The following is a 20,943-nucleotide window of genomic DNA, read 5'->3' on the forward strand; positions in this document are numbered from 1 at the left end:
GCGAGTTTGAAGGGCCATTGCTCTTCACTCCCATTGTAATGCTGTTCAGCACGGGCATCTATTGGCAGATGTATCAGAGCTGGAGATACAGTGCTTTCCTCAGAATGTGCTGGATTTTAAACTTGTGCACTCATTTTTATAGACGAAAACACAACATAAAAAAGTTTTTGGAATGAAATTAAGCCTCATACGCGATTACAGTATATTAGAAAGGAGACTCTAGTAGCCCATTTGGCAAAGTTGGCAACTGCTCCCAGCCTTGTGAAAAGGAAGTATGCTATTTAAATATACTTTCTCTGTACATGCATAACATTTATGTTTAAGCCGTATTTAATGCCAAGACATGGGTGGGACAGAGGTTGGACAATGAAACTGAAACATGGCTAAATTGAAGCAGCCTGGTGTTCAATCTTCATTAATTTCACATTGCACCAGTAAGAGCAGAGTGTGAAGGTTCAATTAGCAGGGTAAGAGCACAGTTTTGCTAAAAATATTTCAATGCACATGGGTGACATACCAGAGTTCAAAAGAGGACCAGGGTAATGTCAGCATACCACCAAGAAGGACCAACCACATCCAACAGGATTAACTGTGGACGCTGTAAGAGGAAGCTGTCTGAAAGGGATGTTCGGGTGCTAACCCGGATTTTATCCAAAAAAAATAAAACCACGGCTGAGCAAATTTCAACAGAATTCAACATGCATCACAACTCTACTGTTTTCACCAGAACTGTCCGTCAGGGCAATAAATTATTGTCCGTCAGGGCAATAAATTATCTAAAATTAGATAAAGAGAACCCAGTTATATAATAATACATAAAAAAAATACTATACTTTGTCATTTATTTATTTATTGAGGAAGATGACAATAACAATAGTCTTGCATTTTCTTCATTTGTTCATAATCTGTCCAAACTCTTAAGCGATGGTTTTGTAACCGTTTCCCGGGTGATGATCATCAACAACTCTTTTTCTGAGGTCCTCAGAAATCTCATATGTTTGTGACGTGATATACTTTTACTAACGTGTTCTTTAAATGTTTTTAAATAAAACAAGGTGCCCACTCACACCTGATTATCAATATATTGATTTTTTTTTTAAATCTGGCTTTAATTTTACCTTCAAACTAACTGCTAATCCTAGAAGTTCACATACTTTTTCCACTCAAAAATATTTAACCTTTATTTTATTTTCAATAAATAAATGAGCTGTCTGTTTGTTTTGTCTGTTTGTTTAAGCAGGTTCTCTTTATCTACTTTTAGAACTTGTATGAAAATCTGATGATGTTTTAGGTCATATTTATCCAGAATAATAGAAAAATCTAAAGTTTCACAAGCTTTTAAGCACCACTGCAGTAAAAAACAGCACTGGTTGGGTAAAAGTAAGGCCATTTTACACAGATAGTGGTAGAAGTAATGGTGCCACCTTGTGTTACATTTGCAAATAGTCAGAGAAATAAGTTTGTGGTTTGTTGCGAATTATACAAAAACAAAAATTACAATTACTTTTATTAACTTTACAGCAGTTCGCATGTACACAGCTTAATAATATACAGCAGTTTGGGCTATATTATAGACAGGATTATAACTTAATAAGAAAACAAACGCTTTTTATGATAATAATAATTATTATTATATAATTCATGATTAGGAAAAAATGTTGAAGAAACACAGTATTAAAAGGTCAGAGTCACAATCGTAAGTTCACAACAGGAAGACAAAAATCAATACAGTTTATCATTTATCACTTATCGTACACTGTTCTGTAAATCAGACACAAGGCCAAAGACAATATTTATATATATTTAAATATGATAAAATACAGATGTAATGTAAGAGTCATAGATAGACTTTAAACCCGTTTTCTAGCTAAGATTGGGTCTATTACCCTGAATCTTCCACTTCGCATGTTTGTTTTTAGCATTAGCGCTAGTATTAGCATTTAAGAAAGGAAATTCAAACAGCAAACCCAATAGTAAAAATATTAAAACGCTCAGGAACAACACACACACAGACACACACACACACACACACACACACACTCCTTCCCTCATGATACTCAGGGCTCTCATATAAGTGTCTCACACTTATTTGAAGCAGTTCACACGCTCACATGCCACACCTTGTGTATCACTCACAAAAGATAAGTAGCACAATGCCCACCAAGGTACACCACTCTTTTTATTCATGGATAAAGAGCAGCATTAAGCGGTTTCATGAAGAATTCTGAAGAAGCTTGCCATTTAATAAATTGAGAAATGTAACGTTAGCTACTTAACAGCCAATCAAAAAGTAGCATTGTTATATATGAGTACAATTTCTGTGATCTCCTCCCCAAAAACTTTTAAAATTAGACAATGTTGCAGGGGTGTGGATAGCCGACTTACCCCTAAAATAAAAGTCCCAGAAACCCTAAAAGTGAAAGGAGAAAGTCGTGTTTTCTGGTTTTAACTAATAAGTAAAAAAAAAATCTTAAAAACTTAGAATATCATTGAAAAGTTACTTTATTTCATTAATTCAGTTAAAAATGTGAAATTACACACAGAGTCATCTTGAAAATTGAAAATTTGAGTATTATAAGACCAACTGATACTTTTGGCAGTGTGCCAAGTCCTGCTGAAAAATGAAATCCGCATCTTCATAAAAGTTGTCAGCAGAGGGAAGCATGAAGCGCTGTAAGAAAACTCTGCACTTAGAATCAAGTCTAAAGTCAGTGCAGTTTTGTTTTCCCGGAAAATCTTACAGCACTCCATGCTTCCCTCTGCTACTGACAACTTTTATGGAGGTGCGGATTTCATTTTCCAGCAGGACTTGGCACACTGCCAAAAGTACCTATTGGTCTTATGATATAATATTCTAATTTTCTGAGACACTGATTTTTGGATTTTCATTGGCTGTGAGCCATAATCATCAACAATAAAAGAAATAAACTCTTAAATTAGATCACTCTGTGTGTAATACATCTATATAATATATAAGTTTCACATTTTGAACTGAATTACTAAAATAAAGTAACTTTTCAATGCTATTCTAATTTTTTGAGATGCTATATCAAACAGAATTTAGGATTGAAAATTCCAGATTACTGATGGAGAAGAATCATAGCCTCAGATTTTGAGTTGTCCTCTTTCCATCAGTCAGACTGTCAAACTGTTTTTAAAGTTTAAAGTATATTTTAAAGGTATAACATCTTATAAAATCCATTTCCAATTCCAGACGAACACAGTGATTTGATAAGTGAAATGAAGTTTATAGGATTTACAGAAAATGGGGATGTGATTTCTGCCAGAGTAACTTTGTGGATAGCTTTGTGGGTGGTAGTGCCTTCTCACTATGGATTGAGAAATGTTAAACGCCTGCAGAACTCACAAGATATCACCTCACAAATTATACAGGTGTGGACATTTCCAAGCAGTCCACTAAATTAATAATCCGCATGATCAATTGACATACTGTTATCCCATGACTTCTGGCATGTCTGGCATTTTTTTCCTTTTAATTTTTTTTATTCAAGACTAACTTTTTTTTTCAAGTAATCGTTGCAGCCCTACAGACCCTACAGAGTGGAGGAATTAGAGTAAATGATCCAGAGTAACCACATGAACCCTGAGGCTGAGGTGCCCAGGCTAATGCTCCTTCCAGAGCGTCAGGACGGTTAATCCCAGCACTACCATTCCCAGCAGGAAGGTGAGGAAGAGCCGCGAGTCCAGCAGGGAGGAACCTGAGCAGTTATGCTGGCTCTGCAGGTACTGATCCACCGAGTCAGCAAAGCTGTACTTCTTAGGGGAAAAGCCCAGCTCCCGACGGGCCTTCTCGATCTTGAAAGTGTGGCTGACCGCAACGTTTCTTACCTAAAAAAATAAGATACATGTGGATGTGTAAGTCAAAATCAAAGGATCAATAAAAGGTAGGGATGCAATAAAATGAAATGTTGCATCTGAAAAGGAAATAATAAAAAATATGCATTAAAGACTGAGCAGTGTTAACATCCCAGTGAACATACAGGCAAAACACAATACAGTGTTTCCTCTACATACATCTGGCAGTGGTGGCCTGCAATTTCTTTAGAATTTTATAAAGCATCATGAAATCACAATTACAATACTCTCCAGAGGGCTTTTAATTTGAAATGCCAGGTGCAGGAACAAAAAGTTGAGAGGAGAAGCCACCTAAATGTTAGCCGCATCTAATAAAAAAAAAAAATAGTACATATACAGGCCACGCCTGACTATAAGACGCACCTGACAATGAGCCGCACTTTTAATTAAATAGGCTATGTACACAAATAACGCCACACACCGCAAACAGTAGCCTACCAGGAAAGGTAATGAAAGTAATAGAGTTGTAATATTAAAAAAGATAACTAGATTAAATACTTGGGCTGCCAGTTTACGAAGCTCTAAGGCAGGGGTGTCAAACTCATTTTGGCCGAGGGCCACATTGGCATATTGGCTGTCCTCCGAGGGCCAGATGTAACTTATAAATGTAATAAAATGTAACCAAATGTAATATATGTAAATGAATGTAATTACTCCTTAATGTTAAATAACTCTCAATATATTATTTATTCAATCAAATATTACAGTTGCATGGAAAAAATGTTTGCTTGTTGCTCTATTAACATAAATCCTTTTAATTTGTCATGTCATGAAATCCAAAAACTCCATCAATCAAGAACCAAACTATTCAAGTGAATAGAAATGACATCAAGTTATATTAACTTTGAAATTATTAACTGAAATAAGGCTTAATAAATATAAAATCAAAAATTGTGAGCTGTTAAGAACATAGCATTTCCTCAGATTTAGCAGTTCCTCATCCAACCACTAGTGGGAGCTGCAGCAGCAGCACCACAAGTCCGCAGTCTTTACTGAGTCAGAGCTACAGCCCAGCCACGGGCTACAGGGCTCAGCTCAGCCAGTCTGGAGCGTTTTTACAATTTTTAAGTTCTTCTGTGTATGAAATAAAGATTTTTGTAACCGAATAATACAGCTCTCTACAGTTCATCTTTCAGCCCAATCAGCTAACAGCAGCCGTTTAGAGCATGAGTCACTGCTGGGATTACATTATAAACAGGTCAGTTATCGCGCTGCTAACCTCAGGATGTTTATAACTACGGAGTTTAGTGGACACACCACGGCTGCAAGGTTAGACTGTTGAAGGCTACTGAAGACTATTAAAGGCTATTGGAGGTTATTGAAAGGGTTATTGAGGGCAGAAATCAGTAAAGGCTGGTTAGATAAGTGATTCACGTCCTCGTACTTTGCTGAGGTGAAACTGCGACTAGCGCTGTCACAGTGATGTTTATTAACGTCATTAAAACAGATTTTGTCAGCTATTGACTTATAAATGTTTACACAGAACTTATATCTCTCCTAAAAAGCGTTTATTTTGGTCAGTAACACTCTTCGTAACACAAAAGGCATACCGGTCTTTCGCCTTGAAGCACAGCCGTCCGTCTGCATCAACTTCTCTTTTTCTGGACATTATGGGATAAACATTTATATGTCTCAATTCCACCCGCGAAGTTACACCTTCCCTCCGGCAGGGTTTCCACATCAATGACTACACTGCCGTGTAGTGGCAGTAAGCCGTAACTTTGCGGGTAATACAATCGACAAGCATTGTGGGAAATGTATTTTTTGGTCAAAGGACGCTTCTGACCTATTTATTATAGACACTAAGATCTTACAAGCTCTCGCGGGCCACATAAAAAGACGTGGCGGGCCACATTTGGCCCGCGGGCCTTGTGTTTGACACATGTGCTCTAAGGGAAAAGAGCATTTTCCATTTTCTGCTCATGATCTGTTACAGGGCTGCTGTGATTACCATCAGTTAGTTACATTTACAATCTGCTTCTTATTAATGCTCTAGTGTTACAGTTAGATAATACAGTGTCCAGATTTTGCAGTGGAGCCATCACTACCGGTAGCCTAGCCTATATTGCGCTTCAGCACCGTGTGTTGGTTCGCCGAGGTGTTTAGCTGCTTTACTTTAGTTTTTGCGATCAAAGGAACGTAAATACTAGGGGTGTCACGATTTCGATATTTCTTCGAAATTATGTCATGGTCTCAAGCATTGAAGTCAAAAAGAGGGTCGACGATCCTTCCCGCAAATAGCGCAGCACGCTACGCAAATGGCTCAGCACGCTGTAGCTCAAAGAGCAGCCCTTTCTCCAGAGAATGTGAACATTCTCATCTTCTTAAAGAAAAACTTGAAAATATAAAACTAACAGTTGTTTTGTCTAGCCTTAATTATGTTAATAGTTATAGTAACTGGTAACTTAAGGAGCATCTTTCTTTCAGATTAAGGTAATAATATATCTCTGTTAAAGAAAAAAACTTGTCATTCTCAGGGACCGAATCTTATTTTTCATGTTTAACTGTTATAGTAGGATAGAGTTCAGTTTGTTAAGGCTCTAATTGTTCTATTATTTTTTACATGACTGTTCCAGTATTTTTTTCTTTTATTTTGTTATGTTGCACATTGCTGTTTTAATCGTGCACACTGCTGCTACCAAAAAAAGCCACTAGATGGCATTACATATATATCTTAATTAAATTATTTAAATTTGACCATTAGTGCCTAGTGTGGTGTATTACAGATCACTTGTATCACTTCGCATCACTTTTATCAAGCCCACCTTTTGAAATAAGATATTGTAAATTTGATGAATCAAACCAATGACTGACCATAGACTAATCTAAAACTGGCATAGGCCTCTCTGCTGTAAAAAAAAGAAAAAAGAAAATCGAGAATCGAATCGTGACCCTAAAATCGGAAATAAAATTGAATTGAGGATTTAGAGAATTGTGACACCCCTAGTAAATACAGTAAATTGAATAAAGAAAATATACTTTTACTGATGCAAGATGACTGTCTGTGTGTCATATATACCTTATCAATATATATAATATCAAATATACTGTGAAGCATGATATGCGTGTCAAAGTTCTGATACAATGTGGAATTGTGCTTATTGTCTTAGTTCCAACTATACACTGTAAAAATGAGGACATGAAATGAATATAATATGTAAATATGTATATAATAGAATTTGGGACAGTTCATATAAGCCCTGCTTTAAATCTGTAATATTATATAAAATTAAAATAGCTGGTCAAAAATAATAATAATACAAAGTTTTAAGATGTCTATTTGAGTGGGCAATTTATATTAAAAAAAGTATCAATCTGATCATTTATTCCAATACGTTTTTTAAAATGTTCCTCTCACACTTCCTGTCAATATTCTATATTGAAACAGTTTTCTATGCACTGGAAGAAACTCTGAAATATGGTTAAAATTAAATTAGTCACTGTTATAGATAAGTTAAATAAGTCTGTCTGATTACAAAAAAATGTAATGCATTTCAAATATAAGTAAATATAAACCTTCTGACCTTACCGAATCCTCTTTCTCTCTCTCTCTCTCTCTCTCTCTCTGCATATAATCTACCTTCGCCATCAGCCTACGATTTGTCAGTGTTCAACTGTGGAGGAAACAATCTGCAGGAAATATCTGCAGTAAGAGCCTGAGGTCTAACTATCAAACTATCAGGTGACCCGTGCGAGTCAGAGATGGGAAGATAGTGTCAGGTACAAGGGACCGTGTTGTCAGAGGATGCTGCAATATGTCCTTGTAATCTCAGAACAAATGCCCTGGAGCCATTTGGAGATACAGTCTCAGAGGGCACATTTGGAAATATGAACCCATTCGAAAGAAGCAGAGCGTTGGTTGGCTGCACATCAGTGCTATATTTAATGTGCTCCCTGTTGTAACAGCACTGACTTCGCTCCAGACAAGAGAAAACAGAACTCGCCAGTACAACACGTGAGGGGCTTCGTCATATTAATCACTTTTATACACTACTGATCCTCTTGAGATTAAACTGCACCAGGTCTGGAAGCAGGAAAGCACAGAGATGTATAGTAATAAAGCAAAACTACTTCACTACTGTATTTAAGTACTAAAATACTGGATCTGTATCTACTGGAGTATTATTTTTACTTCACTACAGTACTTAAGTACTAAAATACTGGATCTGTATCTACTGGAGTATTATTTTTACTTCACTACTGTACTTAAGTACTAAAATACTGGATCTGTATCTACTAGAGTATTATTTTTACTTCACTACTGTACTTAAGTACTATAATGCTGTATATGTATCTACTGCAGTGTTATTTTTACTTCAGTACTGTTCACTGAACACAGCTGTACTTTTACTTTCAGTACTTTAGTAGTACATTCTACAATAAACTACTTGCCATATTTAAGTACAAAAAAAAGCGTAAAAATCAACAGTAAATAATACGGTTAACCCATACCTGTCAAATTTTAGATTAAAAAATAAGGGATATTTTCCTCTGTCCGCTTAAAGTTGTCCCACCAGCCCAACGTAGGTTCAGTATCCCTTACATTTTAAGACAGGTTTACAAAAATAATCTAAAATAACGACATGTGAACCACTTACACACAATTAGATGATCAGAATCTGAAATGTTGCGGACATTCCTACATATGTCATTCTTTTAATACAGCCAAATTAAAAACACTTTTCCAAATATTTTTTTAAAAGTTAAGATTTCATGTCTTTTTGGCATAAATGCACTCTTTTTTATAATATATTTTTTATTTATTTAATGGATTTAAAATTGAACAAAGGGTGCACAAATTCTGCAAACTGAATCTTTTGATCACTCCACCCCTGATCAGTTTAGTTAATTTTTAACATTTCTAGTTCAAGCTGTATTTTTTTTTAAAGGTTTAATCTGTGTGTTTTATTTCAGAGACGAGTATTTTTAAGCAGCTATCAGAAAAATCTCATCACAGTTTACATGATTAGCCTACCGTTCCCTTTCTTTTAGAAAAATCGCTGTATATCCAGATATGTTTTAACATCAGCTGCTCCGACTAGCTACCTGTGGCTTCCCCACACTGACCCTCCTTTGCAAGCTGATTGGCTGTTTCTTCTGAAAGGCGGGACTTTCTCCTTGAACCGGCTGCACGATTGGTTAAGAGACACAGAGCAGTCAGCTCCCTGTCTCCTCAATAATATATATATATATATATTTTTAATATAATACGGGAAATTTACGGGAAAATACTAATACGGGAGGACAGCGGGAAAGAGGAGTAAAATACGGTAGTTTCCCGGCCAAAACGGGAGACTTGACAGGTATGGGTTAACCTCATGTATTAAGTATACCAGTCAGGTTATAAGGAGCAGTAAAGCCACTCCGCTGAAGTTCAGCATTATACAGAGTTTTTTAAGTGAAGTTTCTCCAGGCTGGAGCAGTATTAGCATTAGCAGCTAACCGCAGCGCTAGCTCTTTTGCCATTAAGAGGTGTGAGGTGTGTGTGAGGTGTGGGACGAACCGCTAGCTAATATCGCCCTGGCTTACCGGAACACTCAGGGTTCCTTAGTGTAGCTCTGTCAAGTGGCATTTACTAGTTATAAGCGCTGCTAACCACTGTTAGCGCTGCTGCTCACCCTGGCTAATGCTGCTGCTAACACTGGCTAGTGCTGATGCTAACTGCAACTAGAGCTATCTAAGCTTACAGTAGATAAATGAAAGCAATTTAAACACCCAGATAAACTAAAATATGTGTAGATTAACATCCAGCACTTGTTTACCTTGAAAGAAAATGTTTTTTTTTTTATTATTTTATTTAATTTTTTTTCCCCATTTTCTCCCCAATTTACACGGCCAATTACCCAACCCCCTCATTAGGACTCCCCCTATCACTAGTAATGCCCCAACACACCAGGAGGGTGAAGACTAGCACATGCTTCCTCTGATCCGATACATGTGAAGTCAGCCATCGCTTCTTATCGAGTTCGGTTCCGCTACATCAGCTCACAGATGCCCTGTGCTGCAGACATCACCGTAGGAGTGATGTGGGGAGAGAGAGCGCCATCTACCCACCCAGAGGGAGCAGGGCCAATTTTGCTCCCTCTGAGCGCCGGCAGCTTGATGGCAAAGCTGCATGAGCGGGGGTTCGAACCTGCGACCTCCTGCTCATAGTGGCAGCGCTTTAGACCGCTGGACCACTCTGCGCCCTGAAATTTTTTTTATTTTTTTTTAATTACAGTTTTGTTTACCCATTAGAAGGAGGTGTGGAGCTACTTTGAGCCTGGATAACGGTGTAAAAAGTGATTTATTGTGGCAAAATACTTCTGTTGCACGAGTACGAGGGCTGGGTAAAAAGCACAAAATTACTGAATCTCAGAAAGCTGTGGGAGAGCAGAGGTGTGCTATTCAACAAAGGTAATCATGTTTGTATCATGTTCTACTACACCAAAGTCAATTTTACACTGGAGTTCTCCTTTAAGTAAGGGTGTACTCACACTAGGCAATCCGAACGGTTACCTCCCAAAGCACGGTTCGTTTGGCTAGTGTGATCGCTCCGAACCGTGCCCGGGCACGGTACGCTGAAGCACGGTTCACTTGGACCCGGATCAAGATGACGTCAGTGATGCGACGCTACTGTAAACGGAGGACGTTTTATACACAATTCTGCATATAATATTTTTGAAAAGGGTTCTAAAGAGCACCATAATGGTTAGTGTTACCCATAATAAATTAGGACTACTATCTACAAGTCCTAAACAACAAACACATTTTATTATTACATGAGTTTTATGTTTCGCTCCTTTGGTCACTATTTATGTATATAGCAAGTACGTCTCTTACCTTACTGATGAACGTGAATTGTAGTCCGCGAGTAAAGCTGCAAATTTCTCCCTGGACGTCTGCTGCTTGTGTAAAAACCTTCTTACACGTGCAGCACGATTAGCAGTAAATCGCTGTGTTGCACAATCAATGAATCTCTGGTTCAGTTGCGTATTTGCACGCCCAAAACGACTCCAGATAAACAACAACAACAGTACAATCCTGAACTCCATTGTTTTGCTCGCGCATACTGTTCTTCAAAACAAAAGTCACCTGTCGATGACGAAAGCGTGCTCGGGCACGGATCGTTTAGCGCAGTGTGAGTGCAGGCCTGCGGGGGAGTGGGGAGGGGGCCGAACCGTGCTCCGGCACGATTCAACCAAACCGGGCCTAGTGTGAGTACACCCTTAGTGTGTGTGTGAGAGAGACAGAGAGAGAGAGAGAACCTGACAGACACCCCCTCCAGCCCAATCTTAGAGGTCTGAGGTCTCGCCAGGTCGTGCCCCGGCTGGACCTGGTGCTGAGAAATGGACGTGCCGCCACCAGATCAGATTCTACAGGGTCACATTTTCTAACGGATCTAATGACCTCCTTTTACGTGGCATTACTTTTCCATTAGGCGGGCGTGCGGCCTCCTGCTCTGCTGGCACAGGAGGACGCCCCCAGCGCCTCTCTCTTCTTACTGGGGCAGATTGAGTGTCGGCATGGAAACTCTCCATCCGGCCCGGTGCCAGCGCAGCAGCCCCATCACCTCCGTCCAAAAAACACAGACACTGTGCTTATTCAGTATCAGGATGTTCCATATTAACAGAACACTAGCTGTACAGTACAGTGAATACAGTACACTAATGTTACACAACTGTATTTAGCCAATCACAGACTTCTGAAGGGAGTATCCAGTTGGATTAAGTAAGATGGGGTAAAGTCTGAAGTCCTCCAGTAGCAGGGATGGAGAACCTGTGTGTCCCTTAAGAAAAAAAAACATAAACTTTCCATCTCTTTGTCTGTCTCACTCTCTCTTTTTGTCTGTCTGTCTCTGCACGTCTATCTCTCTTCATCCTTCTATCCCTCTTATCTCTCATTCTGTCTGTCTGTCTTTCCATGTCTATCTCTCTTCATCTCTGTCTCTCTCACTCACTTTTTCATCTCTCTCTCTCTCTCTCTCTCTCTCTCTCTCTCTCTCTCTCTCTCTCTCTCTCTTCTGTCTGTCTCACTCTCTATTTCTTTCCATATATTTCTGTCTTTCTCTCTGTTTGTCTCATTCTCTATATCTATTTCTCCCCATCTCTTTCTCTGTTTCTCTCTCTCCATTGCTATTTCCCTCCATCTCTGTCATTCTCTGTTTACTTTCTCTCTCTCAGTCTCTCTGTTTGTCTCTCCATTTCTCTGTTTGTCTCTCTGTCTGTTTCTCTCTTTTCTTTTCTCTCTCTCTCCCCATCTTTGTCTGTCTCTTTTTGTTTGTTTCTATGTCTCTCTCTCTCTGTCTATTTCTCTCTATCTCTTTGTTTGTCTCACTCCCTCTTTCTATTTCTCTCCACCTTTCTGTCTCTCTGCCTCTCACCATATTTCTGTCTGATTTACTATTTGTCTATATTTCTCTTAATCTCTCTGTCTCTTTCTCTCTCTTCATTTCTCTTTCTTCCTCCATCTCTCTGTTTGTCTCACTCTTTCTGACGATTTCTCTACATTTTTCTGTCTGTCTCCCTTTTTCTCAATGTCTCTTTACATGTCTCTCCCTCCCTACATCTCTCTCAGTAGCTAATGTACACTATATATATATAGACTATATATAATTATTTTTTTCTAAATTTCCAAATTAAAAATATTCGAGACACTGTTTCTTGAATCCATTAATAGCTGTAGGCTATATAGCTTATTAATAAAAAAAATATTCTCTATTTTTTGGGTGTTAAGGTGAGGTTTAGATTTTCTTATATAACCCTAAGTGAATAGACAGTTAAGAGACTTTATGCAACACGTTATGCAAGGAATTACTTAATTCTACATTTAATAGAGCATTTAAGTATTTAGGATACCACTTTTTCTGCAAAAAAACTTATCTTTAAAAGATTGTTAATGACAATCTTAAAGGGAAAATGAAATTAAGGTGTTTTATGCCACCTGGCACATATATTTAAATAATGTAGGTCCTAAAAATGCGTCTGTACACTATACATTATTTGTTGTTGTATAATTGTTTCCAACAAACTAAGCTCAATGGGTTAAATTGTGCCTAAATGTTATCTTGCATTGTCTTGTTGGAATATCTGACTTGTCTTCCTTCAACAAATGGTGTTGATGAGTTTGGTCAGGTGTGCTGGGAGCTTGGAAAAGTACTATAATGAGTTGTATAAAGGGCCTCTAGGACCAGGGATGGAGTGACCATAGACATAAAAACTGAACAACTGGACCCTGGAGCCAAAACATCATGTTATCATGGTGCCATCTAGTGGACAGAGGTAAAATATTTAATGCTACTAAACATAATTAACTATGTGACATACAGTGCTATTATCCTGTTTTTTTTAGATAACTTTATGTTGATTTTTCAAACCAGGATAAGTAGATTTAACTTTTATCATTTTTAGTAAATTTTAACTGGTTGCCTTAAAATGTTTAACTAATGTTAATTAAATTTAAAATGTCCAGACAAGTAAATACAATTGATTCAATCTGATTTAATTTAACTAAAATACTGATTGAGATCTTCATAGAAAATTAGATCTGACATTTTTTTTTTAATTGCAGTTTAGATTCAATTAAGTTTAGACTACATTAAGGGTGAACACTACATGTTGTTGACTAAACTATAATTTTTATCTAGTTTTATACATGAAAGAAATATTAAAAGAAAAATATTTAAAAGTTGTATAACTTTTATATATAATTCATCCATCAGTCCATTTATCAATATCGTATTTGGCCATATATTACAAAGTGGTGCCTGATAAAACAAAAACTTGCAAAAAAAGCCTGCAGTTTTGGTCTTTACCAAGGGTAGGGTGGGGGGTTGTGGGTTTGGGGAGCCACAGTGGCACTTACCACTTACAAAAGGGCCCTCTATTGATCTATAGGACACGCCCAGTATGCATATAAATGGTGCGAGGAACCCACCAGGAGCTTTCATTCTATAATTACAAATTAATCAACTTAAAGATCAAATAGAAACACTAAGTGACAACAAACGTAAAATGAATGTTGGAAATGTTCAGTGTTATATACAACATACTTAGTTTATTTGGTTTTAAACCAATTTTCGGTTTACAGTGCGTGATAAAACCTGTTCAACATCTGTTACTTAGTACACCAGTGATGACTTTCTTCTTTAGGACAAATCCAAACTAAAATATTTGTTCTATGGCTTTGATGGATTTTCCATCTCCTCTCAGCTTCTATTGGTTTTCACCTCAGTCAGCTCACTTGTTTTCATGTTGGTTACTATAACTATACTGAATGTAAATAATTAGCACAGTTTGTTATTTGAATAATCAATGTATCATGACACCTGGGCAAAAAACACTGATAGTCATGTTCCAACACTTTTGCTCACAAGAAAAATCCAGAATTAATGATGATCGTTTGTATCATATTCCTTTTTTAATTTCAAACCAAAATGTTTTAATGAAGCACTGTTGAGCTTGGGCTTGTTAAGGTTTAGCACTTTGTTCTCCTGCCCTGCAGAAACTCAGCGAGCTGCTGAGGAGCCAGCGCTCATCTTTTATTCACAGCGCAATCATCGGTGCTGCCGGCAGCCGAGCAGAGTTGCCCCTTCAGGCCCCGGCTCCTGCGTCTCACGTTTCAGGGCTGTAAGGAGTCCCAAGCAGAGCTCCTGCAAGGCTTTTCACCGGGACGCAGACACTTGGCCTGCTCCCCACATGCTGGCTACGCTGTCTGCACTGGTCAACAGTAGCTGGAGACTGCCCATGTGCACACACACCATCTCTCTTTCTTTCTCTCGCGTTTCAGTGTAGCTTACACACTCTTAAAAATAAAGGGGCTTCAAGTGGTTCTTTAAGCGAGAAGCCATAGAAGAACTACATTTGGTTCCTTAATGTCCAAAGACTTTTGTTATAGAACACTGTAAATAGAAGCGGTGTGTCGCTATGCTTGTTGCTATCTTACGACCTGTCAACAGTCTATTATTACAGCTTGTGCAGTGCTGTTAAAATAACATCAAAGTTTAGGAATAAATCTACACTGATGGGCGTGGTGGTCTGGAAGTGAAGTGTGTTCACATAAATTCCTGGTGTATTTCTATCTTGCCACAGGAAATACAGGTGCGCCACTGACTGATTAAAACCCTGACTACAGTCAACAGTCAGTCGACCAGTACTATCTTCATTCAGCGCTCTTATGCCCCCACTCATTACACACACAGAAGCGCACAAATTCAGCTTTTACATCAACAGTAAACAGAATAAATTATAAAATAACATTGCTGTTCCAGCGCAAACACAGGGATGCACAAAAGTTCCGAGCTGTTTAAAGATCAACGCCCCAAAGTCAGAGCACACCTGGCTCATAATAAGAATGACAACTGGCACACTTTTGCGCATTTTGAGTTGCGCAAGGTGTATTTTTTGCAGACTCAAGATACCAAAGACACACTGACACACCCAAAATCCAGCTGCACCATAAACAATTGACTAGTGCGCTTTTGTGATGCTTTTCCAGGCTTTCCAGGCTCTTTCAGGTGGTGTTTGTTTTTGGGGGTTATCCCCTCCAGTCTCCTCATTAGCAGGTAAAATGCATTCTCTATAGGATTTAATGTTGGGATGCACTAGGCTGTTCACTATTTCAGCTGCATATATGCTCATTGTAAATGAATGTATTTTCGTAGAATGTAAATATATTAAAGAAGCTTAATTGCAACATTTACCTACTCAAGTTCTCTTGAGTCTCTGCACGGATCACCTTCATACTAGGCTACATACATCTGCTATGTTCTTGCTGGAGTGTGTGTGGGGGGTGGGGGGGGCGTGTGCAGGTGTGATAGATCACAGTATAAACCAATAGGGAGTCGGAATGGTATATGTTTATACTTCTCTACATCCAATCACAATCAAATCTCTATCACTCTATCTAGATGGAGAGATTTATCTGGATAGGGGTTTTATTGAACAATGAGAAGCCGTAATGAAAACAAGCTGAAATGAAATAGGAGTAACGAGGCTATTTTTAAAATGTAAGGAGGGTAAACTTCAGATAATTGTGTAAAAATGTAAGAAGTAGAAGTAAAAAGTAAAGTATAGATAACCAACATTACTACTTAAAGCTCCACTAGGTAGGATTGAGATTTTGTGCTCGTGGGCTCCCCCTGCAGTTGTAGAGTGTAATAAATGTTTCAGGCGGATTTTAGTTTCTTTCTCGTTTTCTGGCTTTCACAGACATATTCGGTCTCTTTCCAGCTTCTGACAGAGTGTCTGTATGTTAGTTTGTAAAGAATGAACCAGTAGTCCTTGTAGAACTGTTAGAACTAAAGGTCGGAAAGTAGGTCGCAGTTCTGGCGAGCGTTGGTCGCGGCCGCCTCGGAAAACTTACAGAGTCTGGTTTGAGCTCAGAGGAGACCGGCACAGACATGAAAGCACCGCTATTCCTCCTATTACACCTCAATGCAGCGCTGCAGTGAGTTTCAAGCTGTAATTTTACTTCTTTAAAAAGATCAAAAATCAAGGAAATCCTACCTAGTGCTGCTTTAAGTAAGGCAACAAAGTATTTGTACTTCATTACATAACACCTCTGTAATACACACACCCATCTACAGGCAGTTAAGTATATCCAAATCCTCTACTGTGTATTTTTAGAGGGGTAGGAGGAGGAAACGAGGAGGTGTGTAGGAAGCGTAACCTAAGCTGCCCTGCTCCAGCTACATACATTGCCATGGCAGCAAGCATTTGCCACCGTCACCACAAGGTGTCCATAACCAATGATGCTAATTCAGAGGTGAGGGTAGTAGCCATTCACACACAGCCATTCACACACACACACACACACACACACACACACACCTACACAACAACATAACCGAGGCATACACATCAAACTAGCGCTGTATTGACCTATTCTTGGTAATATAGGTAAGATATAAATAGACATTGTCATTGGTTATGGTAATACAGACAGACTACAGTGCCGTGAAGCACTTTGTAGAACATCACTGCCAAAGAAGCATACTGGTACAGCTTGCTAACTAACACTAGCCAGTTAGCATAACAAGCTAACACACCAGATTGTAGATAGCTCAGCGCTGTGGAGCCAAGCGCTTGTCTCGCTCTTTCCTACCTGGACAAAAATGAGAACAGAACTATATCTAGGGAGCTCCTGCTGCTGTTCCTCACTGAATGAGTGTTTTTTTTCTCGATAAAAATAGAAAAACAACTGCAAATAGCAACTATTTACTCAGGAAGAGACTAACAGAAAAAGTTTCTTTCGTCCCCCAGACGAGCCCAAAATCGGTCCTTAGAGCGTCCTTAGAAAGAGTTTTTCTAGTTTAGTCCGAGTCAAGACTAAGACCAGGAAAAAACGAGACTGAGACCAGATTTAAAAATAAAATCGATTGGTCAAAATGATGCTTAATCTGTGTGTCTTCTAAAATTTAATCAGAAGTCACCACATGAAGTCAACTGAATCAAATTCCATTCATTTTTATTACAAAATGTGAAAACAATCACAATTTGTCCTCAAATACGTTCTGTCATTACTAGCCCACTGCGCTCCGCAAAACCAGCAAGCTGATTGGCTGTTTCTCCTGAGAGAAAAATTATTTGGGGCTTTCATTTGGCGCCCCTATGCGTCGCATAGGCTGCATACCCGCTTTTTAAGTTGTATGTCTGGCTGCATTTTGGCTCCAGTGGAAACAATAAACGGTAACAGAGTGACCAACAAGACACAAACCATATGTAAATACTGTAAGTAAATCCTACACATGACTGTTTCATAGGCAGTTGTACTAATCCCTTAGCTCTGTACTGTATTAAAAAAATATTCTGTCTCTGTTTGCACTTCAAGCATAGTCTTAATATGACTGGTTATGGTTATGCATAGTTAAATTACAAGAGATTTAGGAGAAAAAAAACACAAACCATAGTCTTAATAAGACTGGTTGTGGTTTGCACTTATTGTTTGCACTATATAAGACATAGATAAGTTTTATTTTTATTCTTATTTCTGTTTCTTATAGAATCAATGTGTGAGAGAAACCAGTCTGTTAAGTTTGCGTTATATGATTTTGTCAAATAAAACTCTAGTCCATTTTTCATTTTTGAAGTTTTCTTTAAAATTTTATTTTTAAATCTCGTCTCGTTCTCGTGAACCCAGTATCGTGTCTCGTCTCGTCTCGTGATATTAGTGTCTCGTCACACCCCTACTTCCTGGTGGTAACAATAAGTCCAACTTAAAAATATATTTTAATAAATACAACTTTTACAACTGCTTGGAAAGAGCCTAACTCTACAAGGTTTACTCTCTTGTTGAGGGCAGAATAAGCATTAAATTTCACACTAAGCACATATTTGCAGCAATTTAGCAGCTCAGTGAAACAGCAGTGGAAGAGTATAAAAGTTGTAAAAGGAATGCATTTATTTACCTCATTTCTGGTGAGAAGCAGAGGAATCTCCACTATAGGTCTCAGAGCCACATGCAGTCGCTCCATTAAAACAGCTGCAATACCAAGAAGGTTAAAACAATGGTGAATTCAGTTCTGTCTGTGAGAAGTTATGAAACGTCTCAATAAATATCAAATAATGATAAAAAATATATCAGAATTCAAGCTTTAACTCGACTAAGGTGTCTCACCTGCGGAATACACCAGTGATACAGGCAGATGGATCAGTGGTCGACTGTAGCCAAGCCTTTCAAACTGTTCCAAGAGAAGGAGAAACATGTATATTTTACTTTTACTGAAGTAATCATGCCAAAGACATGTCAAAATCATTGGATAGCAGTGTGTAAATGGATCATACAGCTCTGGAAAAAATTAAGAGACCCTTCAGTTTCTGAATTAGTTTCTCTGATTTTGCTATTTATAGATAAATGTTTGAATAAAATAAATATTGTTGTTTTATTCTGTAAACTACAGACAACACTTCTCCCATATTCCAAAAGCAAAATATTGTCATTTAGAGCATTTATTTGCAGAAAATGAGAAATGGCTAAAATATCAAAAAAGATGCCGACCTCAAATAATGCAAAAAAAACAAGCTCATATTCATAAAGTTTTAAGAGTTCAGTAATCAATGTTTGGTGGAACAACCCTGGTTTTTAATCACAGTTTTCATGCATCTTGGCATGTTCTCCTCCACCTTACACACTGCTTTTGGATAACTTTAAGCTACTCACTCCTGGTGCAAAAATTCAAGCAGTTCAGTTTGGTGGTTTGATGGCTTGTGATCATCCATCTTCCTCTTGATTATATTCGAGAGGTTTTCAATCAGGTAAAATCAAAGAAACTCATCATGTTTAAGTCGTCTTTTATTTTTTTCCAGAGTTGTAAGATGTTACTTTAGGCGACGGCTGGGTGACATTAATTATTGGAGTTCGAACAAGAACTGATTGAAGTAGCCAGATGAATGGGATATTCCATTTCTAAAGTCAACCACAAAACACTAAGTTACAATATAGAGGGCATTACTACCCACAGTGGACAGCACAGTGAGTGGTAGTGATGATTGTGACCAGTGGTGTCTGACTAGAATTATCCATGTGAACAGACTCTGAGGCAGAAATCACACCCACATTCAATGCAGGAGACCCAACGCTCATATCCCACAGTTCAGTGCAGCAGTTTTTTAACCTCCATAGCAAAAGTAAAGGGACATGATACTAGTCCCATATTCCATCAAATTTGGTATGAGAGTATATTACAGATATCATACAACACCGCTACTCACCAGGGGTCGAAGCCATTCAAAAACATTGACAGACTCCCCATCGTTGATGAAATAGGCCTGTCCACTCTGAAAATGAGGAATCATATATTCAAAAAATGACCACAGACACAAAAACGATTTTTAAAATTTGTTCTTAGTAACACTTACTGCAACACAGCCTTTCTCCGGCGTGAGTCCCTCTGCTCCAAGCAGGTGAGCCATCACCAGGTTATCCACATGCACCCAGTTCATACGTGCATTAGGATCCCCAAAACTGAAACTGAACAACCTCCTCTGCACATTCACCTGAGAGCACAGCAGAAAAACAAGAAAGAAAGATATGAAGGAAAATAATCTGATATCAGCTTTCATCAGTTCATTTCGGTTTTATTTTTCCAGTACTGTTCACAAGCAGTTTTGATTTTCACTTATTAGCATTGAGCTCAGAGGAGCTCAGACAACATAAAAGAAAGACCTGTCCCAGAGCTTTAGAAAGATTTAGAGAGAAGACAGCATGAAGAACAGCCAATGAGAGGTACCAAGGGCCCTATTTTAGTGATCTACGGGTGTGTTTTGGGTGTGTCAGTTGCCATTCTTTTTAAGAGCCAGGTGAGCTCTGACTTTGGCACGTTGATATCTTAACAGCGTGGCAGGACACTGTCCTGCGCATTCACGCTGTGAAGGTACACCAGCATCTCATTTAAGGAAACAGTAACAATATTACAAAACAATGTTATTTTATTCTTTATTCTCTTTATTGTTGATGTATAAGCACTGCCGCAAGGCTGTGTGGGTGAGTAAGATAGGATTGGGCAGCTGATTGTTAACTGTTGTCATTGTTTTAATCAGTCAGTGGCGCCCATGTATTTCCTAAAGTCAAGATAGAAACACGCCAGAAATTCACCTGAACTCACCTCACTTCCAGACCACCGCGCCCATCAGTGTAGATTTATTCCTAAACTCTAACATTTTTTTAACGATGCGGGAACAAGGCGTGACAATAGACTGTTGACGGGGTGCAAGATAGCAACGAGCATCGGTATGCGCCTTGAGCAGGGTGTACGATAGGGTCCCAATGATTTGGAGAGACATGTCATCTGCTCGTGTTGGTCCACTGTTTTATATTAAGTATATCAAGTCCTAAGTCAGTGCAGTGTTTTCCCGGAAAATCTTACAACACTTCATGCTTCCCTCTGCACCTGACAACTTTTATGAAGAGATGCGGATTTCATTTTCCAGCAGGACTTGGCACACTGCCCCAATTGGTCTTATACAATATTCTAATTTTCTGAGATATTGACTTTTGGGTTTTCATTGGCTGTAAGCCATAATCATACATAATCAACAATAAAAGAAATAAACACTTAAAATAGATCACTCGTTGTGTAATACTTCTATA

The 20,943-nt window shown here is 38.4% G+C and overlaps 1 protein-coding gene across 1 annotated transcript in view; it reads right to left on the reverse strand.

Moving 5' to 3' along the window:
• Positions 1-1,490: 1,490 nt before the first annotated feature.
• The window catches only part of sdr42e2 (short chain dehydrogenase/reductase family 42E, member 2), a 36,884-nt gene continuing 17,431 nt past the window's right edge, over positions 1,491-20,943 (reverse strand). Inside the window, exons 8-12 of the mRNA XM_022668093.2 lie at positions 19,713-19,850; positions 19,566-19,631; positions 18,472-18,535; positions 18,263-18,336; positions 1,491-3,849 (exon numbers count right to left, since the gene is read on the reverse strand). Coding sequence (XP_022523814.1) covers positions 3,625-3,849; positions 18,263-18,336; positions 18,472-18,535; positions 19,566-19,631; positions 19,713-19,850 — 567 coding nt within the window. The 3' untranslated portion in view covers positions 1,491-3,624. The remainder of the gene's footprint in view (positions 3,850-18,262; positions 18,337-18,471; positions 18,536-19,565; positions 19,632-19,712; positions 19,851-20,943) is intronic.

The sequence above is a fragment of the Astyanax mexicanus genome, chromosome 3 (genome assembly GCF_023375975.1).
Source record: "Astyanax mexicanus isolate ESR-SI-001 chromosome 3, AstMex3_surface, whole genome shotgun sequence".
Taxonomy (NCBI): domain Eukaryota; kingdom Metazoa; phylum Chordata; class Actinopteri; order Characiformes; family Acestrorhamphidae; genus Astyanax; species Astyanax mexicanus.